General features: G+C 42.4%; 2 protein-coding genes across 7 annotated transcripts; both read left to right on the top strand.

Annotated features, from left to right (window-relative positions):
• Positions 1-3,913: 3,913 nt before the first annotated feature.
• Positions 3,914-7,918, top strand: COMMD3 (COMM domain containing 3). Of its 2 annotated transcripts, XM_032623744.1 has the most exons (8): positions 3,914-4,107; positions 5,433-5,544; positions 5,651-5,714; positions 5,806-5,840; positions 6,201-6,261; positions 6,357-6,413; positions 6,506-6,565; positions 7,547-7,918. In XM_032623744.1, exons 1-8 carry the CDS (start codon positions 3,969-3,971, stop codon positions 7,604-7,606), a joined length of 588 nt encoding a protein of 195 aa, XP_032479635.1. In that variant the 5' UTR covers positions 3,914-3,968; the 3' UTR covers positions 7,607-7,918. The 2 variants fall into 2 exon arrangements, with proteins under 2 accessions (XP_032479635.1, XP_032479636.1); XM_032623745.1 differs by lacking the exons at positions 5,651-5,714; positions 5,806-5,840 and having other exon boundaries at positions 3,943-4,107.
• An 846-nt stretch (positions 7,919-8,764) lies between these two features.
• Positions 8,765-19,313, top strand: BMI1 (BMI1 proto-oncogene, polycomb ring finger). Of its 5 annotated transcripts, none has more exons than XM_032623738.1 (10): positions 8,765-9,381; positions 14,216-14,346; positions 14,694-14,790; positions 15,402-15,457; positions 15,545-15,595; positions 15,756-15,864; positions 15,945-15,990; positions 16,422-16,520; positions 16,885-16,965; positions 17,056-19,313. In XM_032623738.1, the coding sequence occupies exons 2-10, from the start codon at positions 14,235-14,237 to the stop codon at positions 17,383-17,385; spliced, it is 981 nt and encodes a 326-aa protein (XP_032479629.1). In that variant the 5' UTR covers positions 8,765-9,381; positions 14,216-14,234; the 3' UTR covers positions 17,386-19,313. The 5 variants fall into 5 exon arrangements, with proteins under 5 accessions (XP_032479629.1, XP_032479634.1, XP_032479630.1 ...); XM_032623743.1 differs by lacking the exon at positions 8,765-9,381 and adding an exon at positions 9,751-9,858 and having other exon boundaries at positions 17,056-18,895; XM_032623739.1 differs by lacking the exon at positions 8,765-9,381 and adding an exon at positions 13,364-13,457 and having other exon boundaries at positions 17,056-18,895.
• The last annotated feature ends 7,392 nt before the right edge of the window (positions 19,314-26,705 follow it).

Genomic DNA, 26,705 nt, shown 5'->3' with positions numbered 1-26,705 from the left:
AGCAGCATGATAATTAACCTGTTACAACTTAGATTTGAAATATTTATCATATACCACATTTTGAAGTTTTATATTTGATATTTTCCTGATGCAACTATCTGAAAAATGAAATTTAAAAAATAGTACTAAATGATGAAACTATTACTTAAATAGAAGTTGTGCTAATTAGTCTAAATGTCTTGAATAAAAGTTTTTGGGGAAAAATTCAAAACACTTGTGCAAAACCATAAGCATAAATTTTGTAGTATTTTAGAGAACATTGTATCATTGATTTTCATTCCTATGGTTCCAACTTCTTTAATGTGACTAGCATTTCACTTTCTCTCACATATTAAGGCACTAGCTCCATTGAAATAAATTTGAGTTTTATCAAAAAATCCTCATATACAAGATAGGCTATATGAATAAGGGAGGGAAAAGGCTGTATTTGCCTATATTAATTACTGTAGCAATGACCATTTATAAATTATTAGAGATTGGACTAAATACTTAATTTGAAAATTAAACCTTTGTTGTTCCCTCTGAATGCTTGATGTGGTTTTTTGAAAACATGTGACACAAGACTCAATTTGAAACCACTGAACTCTGTAGTCATAAATGTGCAAAAACTTGACCATTCAAATTCCAAGACCCAATCTATGCCTTGCCAAGTTAAGATATTTAATAAAAGAATGTGTATAGATTTTATAAACTTCACTGAAATAGTTTTGACCTATACTTTCAAATACCGTATGTTAACTCAGTTAAGCATTCCTCCCAACTGTCCATTTGTGGTTAAAGTAGCTTTAAAATAATAAATTCTATTTTTATTAATATTTATCTCAAGGCTTTAAGATCACTAACCACCAAAGAATCCCTGTGAGGGGGCAGAGAGAAGATGCTTAGGTAATATTTAAGCATTTTAAACTTTCTTCTTTCTGGAAAGTGAGCAGGTATTCCACGTGCACGGGTGGAATAGAACCCTGCAAGAACATAGTATGTATGCCAGTAAAAACTTTTGGATGCATGGACATTTAAGCATATTGGCTTTTTTTTTTTTTTTTTTTCCTCCCCATGGATATTCAAGGAACTCTTCAATCTAAAGTAATACTTTCCCTCAGCTTCCTCGGCACAAAAGCAAAAGTACTTATACAGTCTAAAAAATAAATACTAGAAATTGTTTTTTGCAACCAACAAATGTACCAATGAGGCCTTTGGGAAAAGCTGACCACATAGATCCTGTAAATGCCCCAGCACATTTAAATTGTACTCATGGTGCAGAGGCCAATATTAAATTGTTTTCTAAAAAAGAAAAAGTTAACTAACCAGCTCAAAGGATACAATGTATTTTAAAACATTCTAAAAACATTTAAAAATACTTTCTCATCCTTTGAATAATTTGTACATTCTCAAAAAGAAAAACAAATTTAGCAGCATTATCTATCTTAAATTTGCAGTTTAAAAGGAAAAATACATTATTAACATGAAGATCATTGAACATCTATTTTGCTGTTTTCAGCTGCACATAATTGTTATTTTAAAAGGTTCTTTCAGGGCAAATTTAGTCGATTGGCTTTAAGGCTGCAGAATTGTTTTAAGTCTAGTGAAAGTTCCAATGCTGTTTTCAGTGATCAAAGCAAAAATTTTTAATAGGTTTTCCCCCATAGTTTCAGAATGTTTTCATACCTAGTTTTTCTAATAATATAGAATATATTGATTTTATTGCTGCAACAGAGTCTACATCTGTGTAATCATACCTTTTAATAATTATACTTCAATGTATTTCAATGGCTTACTTGTCAAAGAAATACATGTATTATCTACATTTAAACAAGTACTTAATCCTGTGCCTCCTTCAAAGGGAGTTGAAATAAATGTAGCTACAGGAGAAAAATTCAGTTTTTCTAGTATCAGAAAACATTATGGTGAAAATTTTTGTGTGAACTGGAAATATACCCATCACTTGGGCCTAACACATAAACACATTTAGGTAGAAAACGACAAATGCCTTGTAAGAGAAAGGACTTACATATGTACAGGAGAGTAACATGACAGCTATTACAGAAACAATTCTTGTGAATTTCCTAACTTTTACACCCAGGAACTCACATTTAATTGAATTACTTTCCTCTTTTAAAACAGCATTTTAAAATCTATGCTCAAGCATTATTGCTTTCCTTTTTGACACTAAATTGAGTATGATTACAGTTATCAACTCAAATTCTATTAGAGTATTAACAATCAATATTATGCAAGGTCATAAAATATGTAACAAATGTAATGAGCTTGGGTGTTGTTAATATTGTTTAACTTTTACACAGCTCTGCCCTGTAAAATATCCCTTATGCAAATCAGATATCTGGACATTTTTCAACTGATGTTTTACTACTGAGGAGAAACAAGGAGTTTAGAAAGAAAATGAGAGATGGGAAGAAAAGATGAACATGATTAATAGGTGTTTGTTTCATAAAGATTCTAGGGAGACTTTTAAATCCTTCTCTGCTCCTATATGCTCACCGAAGTGGAGAGCTAGTTCACATGCCTTTCAAAGCCTTCAAAGGAGAACTTGAATAGTTACTCAATCTTTACTGATGCTAAATTATTCCATTTGCGTCCTGTTGTTGTGAAATCAGGTGCTCTTTATGCATTGGTGCAAGGTTAAATGTTGACTGTATTCGTTAGAAACTTTTTTTTCAAATAAACACCTAAATTATGCCTCAAAAAGTGTTTCATGGTGAGTCTGTTTCAAATAATGCCTCCTAAGAGGCATTATTTGAAAGACTAAAACATCTTTCTCGTTCTTTATTCCTCCCCTCCACCCGGAAAGAACTGCACTTTGAGTTTCCTTTTTAAATTCTTTTGATCAAAAAATGCATAATCTACTTTGATGCAGTTTTTTGTTTTGTTTTGTTTTAAGAATCACTCTTGTTCTCCAAATTCGTATAACTATAAAGGGGAAGTTAAACTTTATACAATATTTGAACCTTTAAACTGATGGGTACTCACTTCTGATAAAGATTTTGCCATTCTTAACTATTTACTAAGTTTTTAGTAAATAGTTTTTAGTTTTGCCATTTTACTAAGATAACTATTTGATAAAAATGATAGCTTGACTAATTAAAACAGGACCCATAGATGCTGTGAGCACAGTAGCACAAAATTTTTATCAGTTTGCTTTTGAAAGGTGTTTATTTGTAGCTGCATCTAAAATTTTTAATAATTCTGTCCAATATGTTCGTGAATAAGATATTAATCCCTTAATTGTCGAAGTACAGCACCTACACACGCGCACTATATGTATACATGTGTATACACACACACACACACACACACCACGCAGGAAGGAATCAGTTGCCGTATTCCAGGAATGACAATGAAAGAGGAAAAATAAGCAAGAATTATAATTAGACGTCTACAGTCTCATTCACAGAAGGGCAGTGCTTGGGGGTTAAGCTGTTGAGTTAAAAAAAAAGCCCCCAACCAAAAACCAACCAGTTGCCTCCGATTGGAGCTTCCCGCAGGCTTTCGCGCTGAGCGAGGAGCGGGGAAGGCGTAGTTCTCGGGGCCGGTGGGGGCCGGGATCCCGTCACCGTCACCACCTCCCGAGGGGTCTTTCGGGAACGCTCCCGCGGGCCCCGCAGGAGCCGGTGACAGTCCTAGGTGAGCGCCGAGAGCAGAGAAAGCGCCGAGCGCGTCCACAAAGCGCCCGGGCCGCCCCTCGCGCTAAGGCGCGGCGGCCCTAGCGGCGGGCGCAGAAGGAAGGACTGGACGGAAGCGGCGGCGGCGGCGGCGGCTGGCGGGTGGCCGGGGTCGCGGGCCGGGGCGCGGCCGGGGAGGCCGGCGGGGAGCCCACGGGTTGGGAGGCCCGCAGCCCGCGCCGCCGCCGCCGCCTCCGCCGCCGCCCCAGCCGCGTGCGCGCGCGGCCGCATCAGCTGAGCGCGCGGCGCGTGTCACGTGGTGCGCGTGTCGAAGGTCACGGCGCGCTCACAATGGAGCTCTCGGAGTATGTGCAGAAAGGCTTCCAGATGCTGGCCGATCCCGGCTCCTTCGACTCCAACGCCTTCACGCTTCTCCTCCGGGCGGCTTTCCAGAGCCTGCTGGACGCCCAGGCGGACGAGGCCGTGTTAGGTAAGCCGCTGGGGTCTGAGCTGGATCGGCCTGGGTGGAGGGGCGCTCGGAGAAGAGGAGCGAGATGGAGCGAGAAGGGGAAAGCCCCGGGAAGAGGAAGTCTCCGGGGTTTGCCCTTCGCTCCGGACGGAGTGTGGGGATGTGGCTCTGCCAGAACCCACATCGGACCCTGAGCATTGTTTTCTCCCCAGTTGGCACCTGCACACAGCCAGCTACACGTTCCTGGCCTGATTTCCCCTCCCGGGCTCTTTGTTCCTTTGTAAAGCCGGTGTTCAAGTCTTGTTTGTGGCCTAAACATCTAAGGTTTTCAGCCTGGTCTGGGGCAAAGGCTGTTTGACACTTGGACTTCATCAGGGCAGCTCCCTGCAATTCAAGCTTTCAGTGCTAGGTTGACGAAGGTTTTAAAGGGTCTGCTTCCAAAGTAATTACTACGTCAAATAGTGTTGACATTTTTCAGCTTAGAGAATACCTCAAGTTCCTCTGATCATTCCAACACTCTAGTTCAATATGTTTTGCACAGGTTCCACGCCTAGACCCTTAAAATATGGTGCATAATGTTTTGTTCTGCACTAGTTATCAGGAGGCGAGTCTCTTATAAGTGGTCGGGTCAGTGATTGCGGAGTGCGGTGTCAGTATGGATGGAGGCATATTTTAAGACAGATCGCTATTACATGATTTTCTTAAATATAAATATCTCAACAATTCAAATTTTTTTCCTGTAGTTTCACGAGCTAAACACGTGTACAAAAAGTATGAAAGTGGAAGTTCTTTAAACGAAAATAGTAACCGCCACCTGGTTAATCTCAAAAAAAAAAAAAAAGAAAGGATGGCTGTCGAAACCTGAAAATATTTTGAAAATTGTATTTTATATTCTGAACTCGTTCCCTCGCCCCCACCTCCATGTGTTAATGTCCTTGGAGCCAGTTAGCATAAAATTAATCTTTAGAAGGAAAGTTTATTCATTCTTAAATTTACACCATATAAAATATCTTCTTATTTTCCTCGGAATTTACTCCATCTTTAGAGTGACCACTGTATATTTTACTCTAGGACTATGTTTTTTAAAAAATAAATAAGAGTATTAAGGTAAAGTAAAAGAAGGTAATTTGACCAGGTAATTGCATAATTATTGATGTGTGATCTTTATTGTTTTGCCATTGACCATGTTGCACATCTCATTTACTTATAATTTCCAGTCCTTATAGTTGAATTCTTCTTGTTATCTTGTTAGAGAGGGTTCTTTACCCAAATTAAAATCCCTTTTTAGAAACAGGACTATAAAGAATTTATTGTCACAGGCGTCACTGGCAATTAATTTATTTTAGATCACCCAGACTTGAAACATATCGATCCAGTGGTTTTAAAACATTGTCATGCAGCAGCTGCAACTTACATACTGGAGGCTGGAAAGCAAAGAGCTGACAAATCAACTCTAAGGTACAGGATTTACTTAAATATCCATTTGTTTTCAAATAGTACCTTTATGATTCCAATTTCAGTTTTTAAAATGGAGACTAAACTTAGGCTTTTTTTTTTTCTTTAGCACTTATCTAGAAGACTGTAAATTTGATAGCGAGAGAATAGAATTGTTTTGCACGGAATATCAGGTTACTTACTTAAATTTTTTAAAATTAACAATTACTATTTTTCTTCTACTCTGTTTGCAAAGACATATTTTCTTCTTTTTTTTCCTCCCAGAATAATAGGAATTCCCTAGAAATCCTACTGGGAAGGTAGGTCCTGTATAAGGTGTCAAGCTGAGCTACTTTTTACTTGCAGGTATGAATGGAGAGTGTTGGTGTGAAACAAAACAGGACAAAAAAACGGGATCTAGACCAAAAGAAAAGGGGCTAAAGGGCAAGTGAAACAATTGCAGTTAAGCTAATGTTTTTAAAGATAAAGTTTATGGAGATAATTTTTAAAATGCTCTTTACTCTTCAGAACTTGAAAATAAAGTTTAACAATGTTTTAAATTCAGAATAGATTAAAATAGTGTGTGTGGTGGGGAGGTGGTAGACACCATTGTTGGTGAAGATAAATACTAAAAGTTTTCCTGTAGCTATTATACACAAAATTATCATTGTATCTTTCAGTATAGGCAGATCTTTCCCTCATATAACTGATGTTTCTTGGCATTTGGAATATCAGATAAAGGTAAAGTTTAACAAACTGTTCTCTAGGGGAACTTAGGGAACTTTTTTAAAAAAAGAAGAGTTAAAGACTGAAATCAATGTGTTGTGTTGTTTTAGACCAATCAACTTGATAAGATGTACAGACCTGCATATTTGGTGACCTTAAATGTAGAGGTATTTATACATAAGCCCTGTCTAAAAATTAAATGTGTAATGAAATTTAAAATTTCCTTTATTTAAATAAACAGCATTTTTTTCTTCCCTAGAACACTGATTCCCGATCCCACCCAGAGATTAGGTTTAGTTGCAACATGGAACAATTACAGGTACAGTATTAGGATCTGTGAATATGCCTACCTTTTTACAGATTTTTAATTGAGAATTATGCCTATGTAAAGTTCAAAAGAAAATTAACCATCTGTCAGTAGATAATGAAGGTTGGTTAAGGATTTAATGGTGAGGGGGCTTCAAAAGCAATATTTTAACATAGGCTTCGCTTTTGAAATTACGATGTTACTAACAGAGAATTGGTCTGCATTTGCTGTTCCCTCCAATTAAAATAAACTTGTGTAGTGTTGAGTGTAAATTCCTTCTATTTGTGATAAGTGTGAGCCAATAGGACAAAGCAAAAGGAAGAGCTTGGCTTTGAAAATGTCTTCTTTGCTTTCAGAAATTGAATTAAACTCTCAAAACATGATTTTTAAACAGTAGTTGTAAATGACTTTTTATAAAGGAGCAAGTATACAAAAATTCTAAAACTGTTTATATTGCCAGTGTAAGACTGGGGAAATTAAAAATTACATTGATTAATGGACATGACAACGAATTTATTTCTTACCACTTAAAAAAATGAAGGTCATTGCTTGAAATTTTGATGAGATTGAATTTTTCAAAAGGGATCTCCTGCAGAGTCGTTTTAATGTAACCATTAATCAAACTTTAAACTTTCAAAAGATGTGAATACAGCATAATATTTGTTAGATAACTTGAGAAATTTTAATTTTGATATACTTTGCCTGTTCAGAGGATTCAGTTAGAAACTATATCTCACATCTGAGGGCAAGCAGCCCATTTGAAGATGAGATATTTTAGAGGAAAACCTTCTATTGACCTTCTTTTAATTTTTTACATCTTTTATATTTTAGAGGAAAACCTTTTGATAGTGGTTTGTCAAAGGTTTAAAATCTTTGTGAATTTTAAACTTGTTTAGAAAGTGTCCCCCGACTATTTTCTTGCATCTTTCTCAAAGTTGGATACTTCTTTCTTGTGTTTTTATCCTAAAAACGATCCATCATATACATCTTCAGGACTTAGTAGGGAAACTTAAAGATGCTTCGAAAAGCCTGGAAAGAGCAACTCAGTTGTAACTTGGGGACGTTAACGATCTGCCCCGGTCTAGAGGAAGACCAGGAACGCCTTGCCGTCCGCCGAACCATCGTTTCTGCGAGCTGGATGTCTTCCTTTTCAGGAGAACAAATTTTTTCTTTTGGATTTCTGTCACTCATCAATTTTGACACTTTTTTTTTTACACTTGTGAAAGGGTTAAGAGGGAAAGTCTGCCTAAGTATTTGAATCATCTTTAGTATTATCCATACACTGATAATATTTGATCTTTTCCAAGTCTTCCAAAAGGAAGCAGACAGTATTATATTCTGAATAAATAAGTTGTTCCCACTAAAGAGTGCTGAGAGTTTGTTTGGATTTGAGTTTGTTAATTATTACTTTGAAAACGCAGACACGATTGGCGTTAACTTTTAACGATCGCCTCTTCTCAGGATTAAAGTTAAGCGTAGTGGGAAAGGATGCGATCTTCGGGGTTGCCTGAAGACCCCAGCTTCGGGACGTGGGGAAAGGGCGCGGTCGCCCCGCGCTGGGAGCTGGCCCGTCCCGTTACCTGTGCCCGAGGGCTCGCTCGCAGCCCGACCCTCGCCCGTGGGGCTCCGGAGGCCCGGCCCGGCCGGCCCCGCGCGGAGCCCCTGCCCGGAGCTAGCGGCTGCCCGCGCGCGCCCCGCCTCGGCCACTGGCGGGCGGGGAAGGGGGCCGGCGCGGCCGCGGGAAGACTGGGGCGGGCGCTGTTGTTTCCGCGAGCCCAACTCGGTCGCAGGTTCCGCGCCGCGGCGCCGGAGTCTGGGCCGCAGCCCGTGGGGCCGAGAGGGGGGCGGCGGCCGGGCGATCTCCTCGGCTGGAGCCCGCGGGGCGGAGGCGGGCGGCGGCAAGAAAGAAATAACGGGGGGTGGGGTGGGTGAACTGCTTGCGGGGCCGGAGCGATGCCCGCGCCGAGAGCAGGGTGGCGCGTGTGACGCTGTGGAGAAATGTCTCCGCAGCCGCGCCAGCGCCGCCGCCGCGCCGAGCGAGGGGGAGGGGGCCGGGTCGCGCTGCTCCGAGGGGAGGGGGCGGCCGCGGGCCCGACTACACCGACACTAATTCCCAGGCCGCCCTTAAGGAATGAGGGGAGCACGTGACCCGGTGGGGGGGCGGCGGGGGGAGGGGGCGGGCGGACTCTGAGCCATTTTGGAGCCGGTGTCAGTTTCCACTCTGCCTTCAGCGGTGCTTTTTTTTTTTTTTCCACCCTCCCCTCCCCCCTCCTCAGCCTTCCTCCCCTCCCCCCGCCTCTCCGCACGCACACACACGGCGCCCCCCACCCCCCCTCCTCCCCCCACGGCAACTATGAAATAATAATCGTAGTATTAAAGGCAGAGATCGGGGCGAGACAATGGGGATGTTGGCGAGGGAGCCCCGATCGGGATTAGAAACACCTCCCAGCCCCGCAGAATAATACTGATCGCGCCCCCTCCGCGCGCTCCCTCCCCCGAGTGCCGAGCGGGAGGAGGCGGCGGCGGCCGAGGAGGAGGAGGAGGAGGAGGCCCAGGAGGAGGAGGCGTTGGAGGCCGAGGAGGAGGAGGAGGCCGCGGAGGAGGAGGCCGAGGCGGAGGAGGAGGAGGAGGCCGGGCTCGGGAGGCAGCATGAGCCGAGCGCGGCGGCCGCGGCTCCTCTCGGCTGCGCTCGTTGCCCATTGACAGCAGCGTCTGCAGCTCGCTTCAAGATGGCCGCTTGGCTCACATTCATTTTCTGCTGAACGACTTTTAACTTTCATTGTCTTTTCCGCCCGCTGCGATCGCTTCTCACCGGCTGCTTTTTCCGGGTACGTAGGAGGCGAGGCGCCTCCGGGACGGGGCCTGGGGGCGGCGGGGGTCGCGCCGGGCTCGGACCGACCGCCGGTGGACTGGGAGCGGCCCCCCCGCGCCTCGCCTGCGCCGGCCGGGAGGGCGCTGACAGCGTGGGCGCCGAGCCCCGCGCCGCCGCCGCCCGCCGCCCGCCGGCCCCGCGCGCCGCCCGGCCCCGCGCGCCGCCCGCGCCCGCGAGCGCGCGCCCGCCGCCGCCCGCCGACTCCCGCGGCGCCGGGACCGACCCGCAGCCCGCGCCGCCGCCGCCAGCCGGCCTCGGCGCCGCTCCAGCCGCCGCCCGCTCCAGCCCGGACGCGCCGCGCGCGGCCCCACGTTTTAGTTCCTTTCTCCCCCGAGCGCCCCTCTACACCCTCGCGACGCACATGGCCCCCGAGAAGAACACTTCTATTTGCAGCTTCTGCGGCTCTCCTGGCCACGGCGCCTTTTGTTGAGAGGTAGATTTTGATGAAACGGGGACGGGTGCCTGAAATCGGGAGCTACTTGGGTCAAGTGGCTTCCCTCCTCTCCCGAAGAAAGGGCTTTGGAGGGGTTTAAACAGCCAGAGAACGCCCCCATTTTATAGGGACGGGTTGCGTGGGGGGCAGCGATCCCGCCAAGGTGGATGTTAGGCTGGTGAGAGCCCGAACAAAAATGTTATTAACTTAAGTTGGAGGGACACTTGTGAGAAATTGGATGGCTTGTAAGATGGCGGTTCCCAGTTGTTTCCAAGGTCTCCTGCGTTTGTGTTTAAAATGGTAAAGTTTTCAAGGTGTTATTTGTTGGGAGTCTTGGATAAGTTCTTCAAACATTACTTGGGACGTGCTCACTGGGAAGTGGGCATTTCAAATTTGGAGCTTTTTTTGGAGTGATGATGGTGAGTGGACGTTGGTCTTGCAAGAGGTTTCCTCTCTTTCTTTCTTTTTTCCTCTTTTTGTTTTTTTCTCTCTCAGAGATTACAGTTTTTCTCTCAACCTCTAGTATGGGATGCACTTAGAACCATGACTCAAGTCCACAACGTTTTACAGGTTTTGCTAAATGTCAGCTTAGGTCATGTGGTGAGGAGATGCTTTGGAAAACGAGCACTAAAAAGTTGATGGCATATGTTTACGCAGTCTTTTGGGTTTGACAGCCGTATAGCATGATCTTTTTCCCAAAGATTTACAGTTAATAATTGGAAGTAAACAAGTATAGAGACTTTGATCATTCCCAATTGCAATAAAAGGATTTAGTGGGCTTAGTGGTCACGGTTCAGTATTTGAAATACAAGCATGTATTAACCCCTTCCCTTAAAGTAGGCAAAATTCTGGGCATATTTATTCAAATCCAAGTGTAGGTTGGTGATGCCTAGAATGTTATGAGTAGTTCAACCTATATTTTATAGGAAGCTTAACCCCCAAGTTCTGGAAACATATGCCACGCTAAAGTCTTGAAACTTAAGGATGCCAATTGTTAACAGCATATGCTAACTTATGAGACTATATTAACATTTGAGTTTTATTTTAAGTAGAATCCCTTAGAGGTTGATTTTCTGGGCAAACATATTTTTTTAAAATATTTGAGTTCATTCCCATACATCTGCCCCAAAGTGCAAAGGTGTTTGAAATAACCTACTTGTGTAAATTTACACCTAGTATCTTTAAAGCCATATAAGTCACTGTGTATGCATGTGTGTATGTATACACACACATATACACACGCTTCCGTTAGAAAAGTGAGCATTTAGTTGTACTTGAAAAATCCATCAATGTTCTACCATCAAGTCCTTGGATGTGCATTAAGTGCCCCCAAAGGTAAAATGCTCCCTAGAAGTCAAGTTAACCCCAACTTTACCCATACTTGTATTGGCCTGGGAGCCCCAACTGGGGTTATGGAGTTCATTTGCATTTGTTAGATTGCAATAGTCAAGCTGATTGTTAACATAAGAACTTGCTTCTGTTTTCCTTCATTTTGACATTACTGGTGTTAGGCCTCCAACTAAAGTGACAGCCCCAACTGAGTATGTTATAATGGCAAGTTTAAACTATTGAGTATTTTTTCCATTGTATGTTTGGTGCATTTTTGCTTGCTTAACTGGCAGTTCTGTGGTGGAACCTAGAAGGTTTTCCTTTCTAAGGTGCAAGAGATTGTTTCTGAAACCTTATCAAGCATGTCAGATGTTTTGGAAGTCTTCATTAGGTTCCCAGTACTTTCAAGTGGTATAAAAAGATAAAGAACTGATTCTTATACAAGTAACAAAGTGGTATGTACTAGCATTATAAATGGTTATAGGCTTGTGGTCAAATTCTTATGAATTGAAGTAGAGGAGTTGTGTGAATTAAGACTTAAAATGAATTTGAAAGGGTTTTGGTCAAGTACATGAGACTTAAGCGTTCAAAGCCAACCAGTAAATAACCTTTCACTGAGGTCTGATTGTTCTGTGTGTTAATATTTTGTTTGTCTGGTGTTGATTTTATGTAAAGTAGAGGAGAAATAAAGGCAGCTGTTTTTATTGATGCCCCTTCCTGAACTTCATGATCCGAGGCATTAGTGTGATGTGCTTTTGAAAGGGGACAGAAGTATCACCTTGCTAACTATCTTTCTAGTAAAGGTCCTGCTGTTTCATAAGGAGAGTTTTCTTTGAGAACCAAGAAGGCTTGTCTTTAATCACCAAGTACAATAGAATTAAATATTGCTACTCTTTAGGGACACTGCTCCATCCACAACTCCTCTGTAATCCCACTTAGATTTATATTAACAATATGTTGACAATATTCCTCTAAACAAGTCATCCAAAGATAACTGAGGAGTCACACATGACGTTTTCTGGTTGAAGTCACTGGTTGCCACTGTGGTCACTTTTCACAAAAGAGGCTTTGTTTTGTTTTTACCGTTTTTTTTGTTGTTGTGTGTGTGTGTTTTTTTTAGTACTCTAAAACTTTTAGTTTCAGCCATTGAGCTGTGTTGATTAGTATTTCCCTCTTCTGCATTAAAATTCCCTGAGAATTAAAACCTCAGATGCATCTTCAAGTTTCACAAGTTCCTAGATTTCTGTTCAAGGCAGCTTTGAGAATGTGCTTCAGATAAGTCTGGAAGCTTAGTCTTATTTCAGATTCTGAAATGAATGAAGTGGGAGTAAGAAATGCATTTTTCAAGCATACTGCACGAAGTAATTGACTTCCCTGATTGTCCGCTATTGTATTGTTGCTGACAGTTCCCCACCGTGACTTTTCTGTAACATACGATATCTGTTGGGAATAGCATTTCATTGTGTGGGGTTTGCATGGAGGTGAGGCTGAGAAAATGACATTTGTTTTTCTCTGCTCTCGGTGCTCTGGGTTGACAAGGTGTTGATTTAGCGTTGGGAATGGGCTGGTCACATGGTTCTTTACTTATTGTCACTGCCATCGATTCAGGTAGTTTTTCTTGCCTCTATCCAGCATAGCTCAGGTAAAACACAAGGCTTTTGCCCACTCCTTGTCTGCTATGAAACAGATTTCAGTTTTCAGCCTTTCCAAAACTTTGTATCGCTCATCCTAATCTGCAGAAGAACTTCCTATTAGAGAAGAAAGCTTTAAAGAGTTTCAGTTCAATAAACATCTCTGCAATTTGAGCCCTGACGGTTTCGGGCTAAGTGCACAGTTGGCAATTCTCAAAAGATCCCTTCATGAAATTTTTGACCTAGTGATTGCTAACAGGAGAGACCGAAAGAGTCAAGATCTGAAAGAAGCTCTTCGCGCCGAGTCGACGTGGAAAGAGGCCCCCAAGAGTGTCCGAAATGGCCGGAGTGCGGTTTGCATTTTCCTTTACCACTGCACGCTCCGGGGTCCCCCAGGCTGTCTGCCGGGTCGCCTCGGGCCAGGATCCTGCTCCCCAGCGCGCCGGGCCTCGTGGGGCCGCCCCACCCCCGCGCTGCGCGCCCGCACCCCACCCCGCCCCCGCGCGGCCCCGCCCCCGCGCCGTGCCGGCCCCTCCCCCGCGCCCGCCGCTGCCGCCGCCCGGCAGCCCCGCACGCCCGCCGAAGCTACGGGCTCGGCCCGGCTCCGCGCGGAGTTGCAGCGGTGGCCGGATGCCAAGTGTAAGTGTAAGTTGCTATGGAAACCCCGACAGAGGCGAGTTCCGAATCCGGAGCGAGACGGAGCCCCGGGCGCCGCCGGATCCGCCCCTCCGCATCCCGGGCCCCCCGGCCCCCGGGCGTCCGCGCGCTCAGGCCCCAGCCCGAGGCCGACTCGAGGTGCTTCTCCTGCGGCCCCAGCACCCAGCTCCGGAAATGCCAGGGATGCAGATAGAGCAGAATTTGCTTTCCCTTTGTATCGCGTCAAAACGTGCCAGGTTTTGGTTGCTGGAACCGCTTAAAACAACCAGAACCCCTGGGAAGCCAGGGCATGCTCCTGGATTTTCGATCGAAGACCCATAAGGAAGTTTTACCCTAAATTTGGAGTCCTGGAACAAGCCCTAGCGGTTGGTAAATATCTGCGGGGAGCGTGTAGCGTCTGCAGCAGCCGTGGGGCTGCTGGGCTGGAGGACAAATGGAAGAAAGAGACCCGAATGCTCTCAGCTCCCAGCCCCCACCCCAGACCTTTTCTTCTCCCTCCCGGAATGACCTGAGGAACCAGAGAATTACTTTTCTTGGATCCTTTTTCACCTTTTCAGTAGAATTGATTGAGGTCTGATCAGTGAATTCTTTCTGTAGAAGACGTTGGGACAGTCCAGCTGCACAGTGTTAAACGAGTTTTATGAACTCCTTCAGCATTTCAGAGCATATAGTTACTGGGAGTTGGAGATAATCTCGATTCTCATTCTGTGAATTATGGCCAATATTTCTTTGTCTTGCAGGATCTTTTATCAAGCAGAAATGCATCGAACAACCAGAATCAAGATCACTGAGCTAAATCCCCACCTAATGTGTGTGCTTTGTGGAGGGTACTTCATTGATGCCACAACCATAATAGAATGTCTACATTCCTGTAAGTACACAGTTTTAGACCTTTTCTTGTGTCGTGTATATTTAACATCTTGTCCTGAAATTTGAAAACTAACAATTCCCACTGTCCTTAAGAATGTTGGTACAAGATGAAGAAGTTGTTTTCCGCTCTTGCATTTAGTGACTTTTTGTTAATGCATATTTAATAAAATATTGTATAAATATAAATTGTATAAGTGTTCTCAGGATATTAACTGAGTTTGTTTATTTAATTAGAAATGCCTTTTGGTATTTACCATTTTGTTACTACTAGTTCTCTATTTCTGACACTAATTTTATTGCTTCGCATCTACTTCCTGAACTTTAAAAAATTTGTGTTTTTATTTCTAGTCTGTAAAACGTGTATTGTGCGTTACCTGGAGACCAGCAAGTATTGTCCTATCTGTGATGTCCAAGTTCACAAGACCAGACCACTACTGAATATAAGGTAGGAAAATGTTTAAAAACATTGTTTGTAATTGTTATTGGAATTGCATAATTATTGAATTTAGTGTTTATTTCTTCACACAAAATTTACCCTTCAGTCACCATCTAATGCATGTACTTTGTAGAGGAGGATAGCCCTTAATTTCTTGGCCATTTTAATGATGACTAACTTTAAACAGAGTTCAGTATTATTCAAGGGATTTTAAGATTTTTTTAAATCATTTTTAAAAATGGAATTAGTTCTCCATTTTTGCATTGCTTTATTGACTTGTGACAGGCAAGAGTGCATGTGTTTAAACTGCTTCTATTCTCTCCTCTTTGTTCTCTTTCATATTAGCTAATTCAGTAATTTGGAAGGCACACTTTTCTTGACTTAGTGAAATGTGAAGAATTTATTAGTGAATATAAAATAGAGTATTCTACTAATTAAAAAACAGTGCTACTACATAAAGAAGTTTTATCATAATTATCATGTTGATGTAGTTATAGACAGTGTTACAATCAAGTAAAATACTATAACAGAGAAAACAAAGAATGTTTAAAAACTTAATGAACATTTTTAGTTTTTGCCATATTAGTTGATAGTTTATTTTCTAAATTACTCTTTTTCAGGTCAGATAAAACTCTTCAAGATATTGTATACAAATTAGTTCCAGGGCTTTTCAAAAGTGAGTAACTTGCTTAAAAATGAATTTTTAAAAAGTATTTATCAGTTTTACCTGCTATGTTTAAGTCTTTTTTTCCCTCCTCTTTAGATGAAATGAAGAGAAGAAGGGATTTTTATGCAGCTCATCCTTCAGCTGATGGTAACCTCTTTAGAGGGGGAAAGACATTTTATTTGGAGGGAGAACTTATCCAGTAATTTATTAAAATTAAGCTTAAAAGTACCAATTCCATTCTTCTATATGTATAATATTTAATTAAATATTTAATTCTTAAAAATTGAATTAAAAAATGTCTTTATAGCTGCCAATGGCTCTAATGAAGATAGAGGAGAAGTTGCAGATGAAGATAAGAGAATTATAACTGATGATGAAATAATAAGTTTATCCATTGAATTCTTTGACCAGAACAGGTAAATTCTTTAGGAAATGTGTTTTATGCTAATATATTTATTAGATACATTATTTGCCTAATAAATTATCTGTTTCTTAGATTGGATCGGAAAGTAAATAAAGACAAGGAGAAATCTAAGGAGGAGGTATGTTCCATCTTACAGAAACACATAGAAGATGCATTGTTTGGATTCTAGATTTTATGAGGGCGTATGTTGCCCTTTAGCATATCCTAGGGTCAGATGTTGCTATCAAGTAGAAGAAAATCATCATGTTTGTTGTTTAAGTGTGATCTGTATTCAATAGTTACTAGATAGAATTTATCTTATATATGATTACTATTCTTACAAAATATTTTCAGTAATTAATGTTTAATGCTTTGATGTACTGAAGGAATCTGTTCATTTAGTATTTATAATAATAGCAAACTCAAAGTATAGCTGAGAACTTAGTCAAATCTCAGCTTTGGTATTCGTACCTTTTGTCATACTCAGACATCTATCTATTTTTTTTGACTTTAAAAAAAATCTTAAAGTTAGGAACTTTAAAAAATTATTTTTCTTAAATATGCTCTTAGGTGAATGATAAAAGGTATTTACGATGCCCAGCAGCAATGACTGTGATGCACCTAAGAAAGTTTCTCAGAAGTAAAATGGACATACCTAATACTTTCCAGGTATCTACTTTATAGTCTTCATGCATTCTATGTAAATCTTTAAAAAAAAATTTCAATGACATTTTCCTTTTTGGATTCTAAACCCAAAAAAGCAACAGAATTTTTTTTTAATTTAGTACTTTATTTGGAAATAGCTCTTAAAATATTTGGTATGGATTCTGTTTTATGCTGTGAAAACAAATCCCTTAATTTCAAGAAATGTTTTCCCTCATTTGAAGTTTCCAGAGGGATTCTTTCTTTGTCCAAATGTTTGGAGAAAATGTTTTTTAAAAGCATTTTTGGATTCTATTTAGATGGCCAAAAAAATCTAGATTTACCATCATTCTTTGTGACGCTTAATAATTGAAGTGTTGTTTTTCAACAGATTGACGTCATGTATGAAGAGGAACCTTTAAAGGATTACTATACACTAATGGACATTGCCTACATTTATACCTGGAGAAGGGTAAGTAGCGTACCTGATGCTCGCAGGTTATTTTTGTAGACTGTACTTAAAGATCTAAGACTGATTTTTTTTTTCCTCTTAATTTTATAGAATGGTCCGCTTCCTTTGAAATACAGAGTTCGACCTACTTGTAAAAGAATGAAGATCAGTCATCAGAGAGATGGACTGACAAACGCTGGAGAACTGGAAAGTGACTCTGGGAGTGACAAGGCCAACAGCCCAGCAGGAGGTATTCCCTCCACCTCTTCTTGTTTGCCCAGCCCCGGCACTCCAGTCCAGTCTCCTCATCCTCAGTTTCCTCACATTTCCAGCACTATGAATGGAACCAGCAGCAGCCCCAGCGGTAACCACCAATCTTCTTTTGCCAATAGACCTCGAAAATCGTCAGTAAATGGGTCGTCAGCAACTTCATCTGGTTGATACCTGAGACTGTTGAGGAAAAAAATTTTAAACCCCTGATTTATATAGATATCTTCATGCCATTACAGCTTTATAGATGCTAATACATGTGACTATCGTCCAATTTGCTTTCTTTTGTAGTGACGTTAAATTTGGCTATAAAAGGTGGACTAGGTGTGATATTCATATGGACGTTAATGAAAAGGAAGATTATTTCTCGAAAGAATTGATTTCTGAGAAAGCAGGCAAGATGTTTTTCTGTGTGTTAGGACAGATGTGAAATGGTTTCTGTAACCATTGTTTGGATTTGAAAATCTTCTGCAGTGGATATAAACATTGGGCCATAGTTTGTTAATCTCAACTAACGCCTACATTACATCCTCCCTGATTGTTCTTGTTATTATGCTGTTTTGTGAACCTGTAGAAAACAAGTGCTTTTTATCTTGAAATTCAACAAATGGAAAGAATATGCATAGAATAATGCATTCTATGTAGCCATGTCACTGTGAATAACAATTTCTTGCATATTTAGCCATTTTGATTCCTGTTTGATTTTTACTTCTCTGTTGCTGCGCGAAACCGATCAAAGGAAAGTAAACTTCAGTTTTACAATCTGTAAGCCTAAAAGCGGGTACTACCGTTTATTTTACTGACTTGTTTAAGTGATTCGCTTTTGTATGAATCAGATGGCATTATGCTTATTGTACAATGCCATATTGGTATACGACATAACAGGAAACAGTATTGTATGATATATTTATAAATACTATAAAGAAAATATTGTGTTTCATGCATTCAGAGATGGTTGTTAAAATTCTCCCAACTGGTTCGACCTTTGCAGATACCTATGTTTGAGCCTTATCACCAGAGGATATTTTTAATGTGGATATTTAATTCTAAATTTTGTTCCATTGGAAGCGATTGGCATATCGTAATACTGACTTTTCTCTAGTAATACCTGTTTACTTTTAAAATTAATAGTTGCATTAAAGAAAAACTTTTCACTAAGGAAATTGGAAATGCTTTCTTCATTTCCCATTGCTTATGATGGAATTAATGTGTTTTTAAAATGCATATTGATCGCTGTAATTCTAAAACAAATATTTTAAATAAACCAGCAAATTGCTGGAAGAAGGCATTTTATCTAAAATTATTTTAATATGTGGCATAGTGGAAATTTCAAACTTAAGAATTGCTTTTACAGTTATAAACAGTGGAATATGCCCTCTCTGTAATGTCTGGAAATAGAAGCAATTTATTGTGAGCTTCTACAGGTATTAGTTTTTAAATACAGTGAGCATGTTGAATTTAAAGTATGAATATCCCCAACAATTTTCAGTTTGTGTTTTGCTTTGGTCGAACTTGTTCATCACCCATCAGTTATTTGTGAGGGTGTTTATTCTCTATGAATATTGTTTCATGTTTGTATGGGGAAATTGTAGTTAAACATTTCATTGTCCCCCGTCTGCAAAAGAAGCACAATTCTATTGCTCTGTCTTGCTTATAGTCATTAAATCATTACTTTTACATATATTGCTGTTACTTCTGCTTTCTTTAAAGATACAGTAAATGAAGTTTTATGAAACCACAAAATACATATATTTTTATTTTGACCTAAATTTGTACAGTCCCATTGTAAGTGTTGTTTCTAATGATAGATGTAAAATTAAATTTCATTTGTAATTGGAAAAATCCAATAAAAAGGATATTCATTTAGAAAATAGCTAAGACTTTAATAAAAATTTGATATGAAAAGCACAATGTGCAGAAGTTTTGGAAACCCTATTGTGGATTACAACAGGTAAAAGCTGAAGAACATCCATTGCTGTCTTAGTGATGTTGCTGAGAGTACATGCTTTGTTGTATAATTGCTTGAAAGCCCAATTGAAAGATGTATCTGTTTATTTACTCTACAATCTTTGAAGTAAAAGTTACCCATGTTTGCCAATTTTGGTGAATTTAACTTATTTTTCTAGGCTTTTCTTCTCAAGTTGTTCTTGATGTTATCTAAGACAAGAAAAAAAAGTTAATGGAAGTTTCAAGTGATGTTTTTATTTTGGATATGACTGTATATAAAAAATGCAAAAATATTTTTCAAAGGCTAAAAACTTAAAGTGCTAGTGGATTGTCATTTGACTTACACAAAACCAAGTCATAGGATCAACACAGAACTCAAAGATTTTACATCTCAACCTTTTTATGGACTTATTTTTGAAATTAGTAAAGTATCAGATGTTGCATTTATGGCTTACCTAACACTATTTCACCATATTTGAAAACATGTCCATTTATTTTGTTTGAAAGAGGAATTTCCCCCCTACTCAATTTGAAAATTGCTTAAGCTTTAAAGGCTATTTCAGCTAAAATTTGTCTTTTAATGAAACGAGAGTATAATGTTTTGTATTTTATAAGCAGCCATCACGGGTTTGACAATTAGGCTTTAAAACTTTTGCTGAACTACCACTTAAAATTTCAATGTTACAAAAACCCATATCAAAGCTGCTAACTTTGTAACTCTTAGCAGTCAAGGCAGGGTGCGTGAAAAGTCGGCTTTAAGTTTGGCTTTTGCTTCTGAACAGTATTCTGGGATTCTATACCACAAAGTTAGAGCTAAAAATATTCCACAGAAAATGCCTAAATTGATTTCACAGATTTTAGCTTAAATGCAAAAAAAGAATGAGGCTTGTTGCTGTTGTATAAATAGTGATCTATCTTGCTTTACACATGCATACCACTTTACAAATACCTTTTTGCTTTTAAAATTGCCGGCCGTTAATTGCTCTGAGTTGAAAAAAAAAGTTGCCCTTCAGTTGACTTAACCTACCGACCATATTGCTTTGTTTCCTTATGCATATGTGCAAATGTTAGGACCTTTGGAGGTACAATGCAACAGGCAGAGTAAGCTGATAGGGGCTTTCCTTCATCCTTTCCTCTTATTCTTTTCCCAATATTGGAGTTGCAGTTCATTTGTGAAGTCTTTCCGTACACTCGTTGTATAGGCCTATCAAAGTGTTTTGTTATGAAACCTTAATAGCAATGTAAAAGGAATCCATGTGAAATACTACTTGCACTGGCCAAGAAGAAATGAAAATGTTTGGTTTTTGAAAAATAGTTTAATGGTAATCTTTGGAGGAGATGGGATTTTAATTTTAGAAACAATTTGCACATGGAACCTAGTCTCCTTTAGAATCCTGAGGTGAAGGAAGTGTTATTTTTGTTCATTTCTCTTTATATTTTAAAGGTTTTAAAGATATATCTTTTCCTTCTGACATTACCCTGGAATGACAGTTGGAAATTCTGATTCAGTTTGGTGCTCCATGAAATGGAGGCTCCATGTTATTTTGAAATACAATGATTGTTTCTTCCATACAGTTTTACTCGCCTTTTATCCAAAACAAAAGGTCTTGATGAAATTACATTTTAAAGGACCCTTAAAAAAAAGAAGTATATACCTTTAAGACTTCTAAGTTTCAAAGAGCACAGAACGCAGCTCCAACATAAGGGCTCTTGGGTTAGATAAGGTCACTTCGCTTGAGGATGTTTCTTCAAGTAAAAAATGAACAGTACAACAGGTGATTATTTCTAAGGTCGCTTAAAAAAAAATCCGGATTCCTCCAAAATAAAACCTTGAATTAAACTGGGACCACAGAATTCAGATAGATGGGTTCTTTACAAGGAAGAGAAAGTATCACATATTAGAGCCTCCCAGTAGATCAGACTTGGGAAATGCCACCGCGAAGCCTGTCCATCTCCTTACAAATCTCAAGATCTCCCAGTTTTGATTATGAAAGTCTCCGAAAATGTTTACACAGTCGAGTGTTTCCTGTTTCCGCACTTAATTTTTTTTAACGTTTTTTCTTCTTTTGGTTCTTGAAACGGATTTCCTTTATTTGCACCAGTTTCTTTTTCTGAGTGTGCAATTTCTAGAGGTCTCACATGAAGACTTCACCATCAACTTTTTGTTTCATCAAGTCGACGACATCAACAGTTATTCATCACTGGAAAGGCTACTCCAGGATCCTTATGAGTTTTCTGAAGAAGTTCAAGTGCCTGTGGAAAACTCACCCGAAGTCTCATTTAACGCCCTAAATGAATAGTAAGCACTCAATAAAACTTCCAATGGATGAGTTAAATTATCCCCATTCTTCTGTTTTCTTAAAATATCCCTTCCAGAGGCTATTAGAAGGGAATTTCCCAAAATAGCAAGTGATGTTCCCTCAGAGTCACCTACATTTCAGTTAAAAAAAAAAAAAAGTTACTTCTTGCTCTGATTGTTGGGTGGTCATCAACTCCAAACTTCAAAGTGAACGTGATTTCAAGTTCCGTGCGGATTCGGCGCTCTTCAACTCTGTCCTTGTAAGTTAGCTAGAACCCAACAGACCCTCGGAAGGCTGCGGACTAGGGTACTCGGGAAACGCGTCGAAAATTGGGATGGAAGGAATGAGAACGTTACAGAGATGGATAAAGAAGTTACTGGAGACAGCGAAGCCTGTCCAGGAGCTCCAGTCTTAGGTCTAAGTGCCCCCACGAGTGGAAATATTCAAAGAAAGCCGAAGACAGGAGCGCAGTGCGCGGCTCGCAAGATAAAGCGGGGGCGAGGGTAATTAGGGTGGAAAGAGCAGCGGCTTAAAAAAAAAGAGAGAAAGAAAGGCTTCCTATGTTCGGGTGCCCGGTGGAAAGGGCACAGGACGCCCGGCTGGAGAAAATGACCTTCGTTTCCCGGCAGCGCTGCCTTCCCGATTAGGGAGCCTTTACCAAAAGGACCGGTTACAGAGAAAACGGCCCTTATCCCTGTTTTGTTTTTTACCCAGCAGCTCTCCGAGAACCGCAAAGAGCGACAGCCCAGACCTCCGCCCCCGATTGCGCCGCGGGGTTCGGCCCGGCCCAACGCTCGAGCCCAGGCCGCGGGGCACCGGGAGGCCATTTTGCGCGTGCGCGGCGCGCCACCCTCGGCTCGGCGGACTCGGATCCCGCCAATTTTGAAAGCGAGATTCCCAGGCCTCGGCAGGCTGGGGAGGAGGGAAAACGAAGTCGTGTCTCCAAGGCCGGACCCGGTGGCAAGCGGCGGCGACAGCCGGGTGCGCGTGATCTCACAAGGCGGCCCCCGTCCTGCCGAAAGCCTCACCTTCCGGCGGGACACCGAGGCGCGGCAACCGGCCCCTGGGCCGCGAGAGCTCAGCGCGGGCGGGAAAGTGTCCCACGTCCCGGGAGGCGGCGGCGTCGCCTGCAAAGCCCTCAGAAGAGATTCCTTGCGGGGCCATTCCAGATTATCGCCTCGCTTTGCCCTCCTCCCTCCGGCTGCTTCAAATCCTGTGCCCTTTCTCCTTCAATAACAAGGTGTCCTTGGAGTTTAGGGTTTTGTTGGAAAGACTGTAAGCCAAATTATTAACAAAATATAAAACTGCCATTTGAGGCTTCCCGAAGGCTGAGCTTCAGCCTACCCGAAGGGTCCTCCAGTTGAACTTGTTTAATGGGTAGAACGGGCTTTAATCCCCTGGGAAGAAAACCTGACCAGGTGACAGTGTCGAGGAAGGGGTGGCTGCGCGATAGGAATCTTAAGATCTGGGCAAAGGACCACACTTTGGGACCCAAATGCGAAGCCTGGGGCTCCGGGCAGGGCGAATCTGGAAGGTCCGGTGCTCTCGCACTCCGGCGCCATTGAGACCCCGGCGGGGCAGAGGATCGGGCTGTTGGAGGTTGGGATATCGCCTCTGAAAGCCGCCGGGACGCAGCGGTTTCCAGCAGAGTCCGCGCCTGCCTGATCCCCGGGGCAGAAAAGCTTCTCTGACCCAGGAGTCCCACGTGCGCCCAAAAACGGGGAGAGGAAGGGACGGCTTGGGGAGGGGACCGGGGTAACAGCAGAGAAATGAAAGCGGCCTAAAATGGGAGACGCCCGGCGAGTCCTCTTTATCGGCGCGGCAGACTGCAGGAGCCGCCATTTGGTGGCGGATTTCGGTTTTTCAGTAGCACGTTGTGCTGAACGTCACAACTGGCTTGTCTACGTGGCAAGGTCGTTTCGGAACCGCCGTTTTTAAAAATGCAAATTTCCCCCTGGCCTCCCCCCTTCCCCGGAGCGCCGACCCCTCCCCCACTCGCGGTGGAGGGCGCCGCGTCTCAGCTCCCCCTCGACCCGGGGCGGGGACCTCGGGGCTGCACTGGGCTCCACCCGCGCCCAAGGGCTAGTGTGATGCGGGGTGGAGCCCAGCGCAGGACTAACGGGTGTTTTTCTCCCCGTTTTTCCCAGATTGCGAGCCCGCAGCTTTCCTCTCCCCTAAGGAGAATCTCATTTCCTTGGGGCGGTGACGGGCATTGTCTTTTTGCGGGGGTCGCGTGCCAGCCCTGGCCTCCCGCCTCACACCTCTCGGAAGCAAGGAAGAGAAAGGCTGGCCAGGCCTGGCGGAAAGGGACCCACCCGACGAGACGCGGCTCCTCGGGTAGTGTCGGGTTAGCATCCCGGACTGGCGCTTTCAGCTCGCTCCGGAGCCCTTGGGAGACCCAGGGAGCTACACACCTCTGGGGAGTGCCAGGACGTCGGCGTCCCACCCGGGGTCACCCTTCTTACACGGTCTCCATTAAAAGCCCCCGAAGCGCGAGGTGCCTATCGAGAGGAGAACAAAGGGCCGAGGGGCGACCGCAAGGCGAGTCGGCGCGCGCGGTTGCCCTTAGCTGGGCCCGACTCGAAGGCGGGGGCGCCAGGAGGGCTGACTCGCGGCCGGGAAGGGAGGCGGCGGGCGCGCAGCGGAGTCCGCAGCCCCCGCCTCCCCGGCGGACTTAAAGAGTCGTCTTTGAACCAGAGCTGCCATGTTGCATTCGCGGAGGACGCCAGTAATTTGACGCTCCCGAAGCAGCGACACCCCTAACCCGAGAGCCTTTCGGGGCCCTACGTGCCGCACAGCAGTGGTCACAGCCCGAAGGGGCCGCGGGGCGCGGGCGGGAGCGCGAGCCCTGCGGGCGGCCGAGCCGGGGCGGCCGCGGCGCCGCCGCTTCCCCTCGCCACCTTCCTTCCAGGGGCTGCGGGGCTGCGCGCTCTGCACAGGCTCGGTTGCCAGTAGCAACCACACGACGGCGATTTGCAGCCAGGGCTGCAGCCGCGGGTACCGCCGCCGCTTCGTACATCTCGGTGTCTAGCGTTTAGAACTCTAGGGGTTGCCCTCGTTGACATCTCTCGCCTCCACCCCTCCGTGTCCTCATCCTCCGAGACCCTCAGCTCCACTCAAAAGCTAGTTCCCCCGGCTCGGCCCTGCCCCCATGGCAGACAATAGATAAATAGGCTCCAAGCGCACGCTGCCGCGCAGGCACCTGAGCCCCCGAGATCCCGGCGCTCGGCTTCGTCCCAGCCCCAGGTGCCCTCGTCTCCAACTTGAGCCGAAATTCTTTGTCAATGGCCAGTCCATTAAAAAGCTTTCCTAGATATCAGCAATAAGGATGGTGGTAAAGAAAGAAGTCAAGATGCCCACTCCCTCTCTAGTAACATCGACACAAAGAGCTTAGGGTTGTGTCTGCCCTTGGTAAAGGTGGCTTTCCTCTGGGTTATCACAGGCAAACGCTACAGCCTTCCCTCTTCTTTGTCTACCACGAATATTTTACACGAAATTCATAATATAACTGCTTGTGTAGCTCAAACATTACCTCCAGATACTTGTTCTTATACATAAGTGAATGGAGCACTTTTTTCTCCCTCATCTCATGTGATTAACCACACCAGACCTCAGCAGTAGGGATGCATAAAGAAAATGATTGACATTAACCCTTAGGAATCTTTCTGCCTTTTCTAATGTCTGTGGCTCTAGGACGTTGATTTAATTTTTAACAGAACTCTTGTTAATGTTTTAAACAAGTTTTTATTGAAGAAAAATCTTAAAAGTATCCAGCAAAATATTTTGATTAGCTAGTAGGATCACCCCGGGAAATACATGCATTGCCAAGTTTCATCGCTCTTAACAACTGACCCGGTTTTAAACAGCTATTAAGTTAGTGGAGTGTTCTTCCTAGATTGACATTTAATGTAAATCACAGATGTGCTGAAAGTTTTAAGTTTAAAACTCCTTGAGGACAAGCACCTGTCTTATTTATCTTTGTATGCTCTGGAGTCCCTTTAACATAACTCAACAAATATTTGTTGAATTTCCAGAGGATTCCAGAAGTTCAACAGCCCTTATGAGAAATAAAACTTACTAATAACTACTATAAAGCTTGGATATCTTTAATGAACTCAATGAAAAGGTAAAGATTTTCCAAGCCAGTGGCACTAATCAGATATCCTCATTCGTGCATATTTTTACCTAATTATATTTCGAATGTGGTGACTGTACTAAAAAATATCTGACAGATGTTTCCAGAATTCTAAGAATAAGAACTTGTAACTTTGTTATTTTCCCACCAAAGGTGTCTGGAAATTGGTTAAATAGGCAAAAGATGATATTTTAAAGTGACTTTCATACAGCACAGGCAGGGTGTTAACTGTCTTCACAGTTCAACAGGAACTCTTAAGGAACTACTATTGGATACTGCAAATCTAAGACAATGCAGCTTGAAATATCCTATTTAATTTAATCTTTAAAACATACTGAAAATAGTTAATATGTCTTAATCATATCTGATGGTAAACTCAAATCAACATGTGTCCTAAAATGCTTCTTAGGTATGATGTTATGAAAGGGGTTCACCTTTAAGCTTCACAAAACGTCAAGTTCATTAAATAAGACAGTTTACTTCAAAGAAGAAAGTTAGCACTATTTGGTTCCTGGGGGCAACATAATGACCTGTAGCTTGCCCAACACTCCCCACCTCCACCTGAAAAACACGAAAGCAAGGCTTTAGTGAAAAGTTCCTTTCTATGGTCTTTCAGGAAAGAAAAGCTCCAACAACTTGCTTTGGACCAAGTTAAAGAGATTATCTCCCTTTTTCATTACGACTGTGTCTTTCAATGAAGTGAAGGATAAGATCAAAGTGCATTCATATTCATGTGAATTATCGCTATTGACTTGAATAATGATGGATTTCATTGTTTTATTTAAACCGAAACCAGAAATGCTGCTGCTTTTGAGTCTACACCCCTAAGGCTGTAGAATTTCTTCTGAGGACTCAAAAGCCAAGCAATTAGGTCTGACAACCACGTCATTTCCATAATGTACTTCCATACAAAGGACTTTTTACTGGAATTGGTTACATTTCTATAGAATCTTACCATGCAATTTTTGACTCCTTTCCAACCTTCTGAACAAGACTCCTAAGTTCAATAAACACTCATCCAAAATACTTAAGTATAAATGATACTGGGAAAATGGAGTGCTGTTTAGAAAGCATCTAGCTGTTCATGAATCAGAAAATTAATGTTACCA

This window comes from Phocoena sinus, chromosome 2 (assembly GCF_008692025.1).
Source record: "Phocoena sinus isolate mPhoSin1 chromosome 2, mPhoSin1.pri, whole genome shotgun sequence".
NCBI classification, from domain to species: domain Eukaryota; kingdom Metazoa; phylum Chordata; class Mammalia; order Artiodactyla; family Phocoenidae; genus Phocoena; species Phocoena sinus.
Note: the sequence above shows the minus strand (reverse complement) of the source record. Positions and strands in the feature narration are given on the sequence as shown.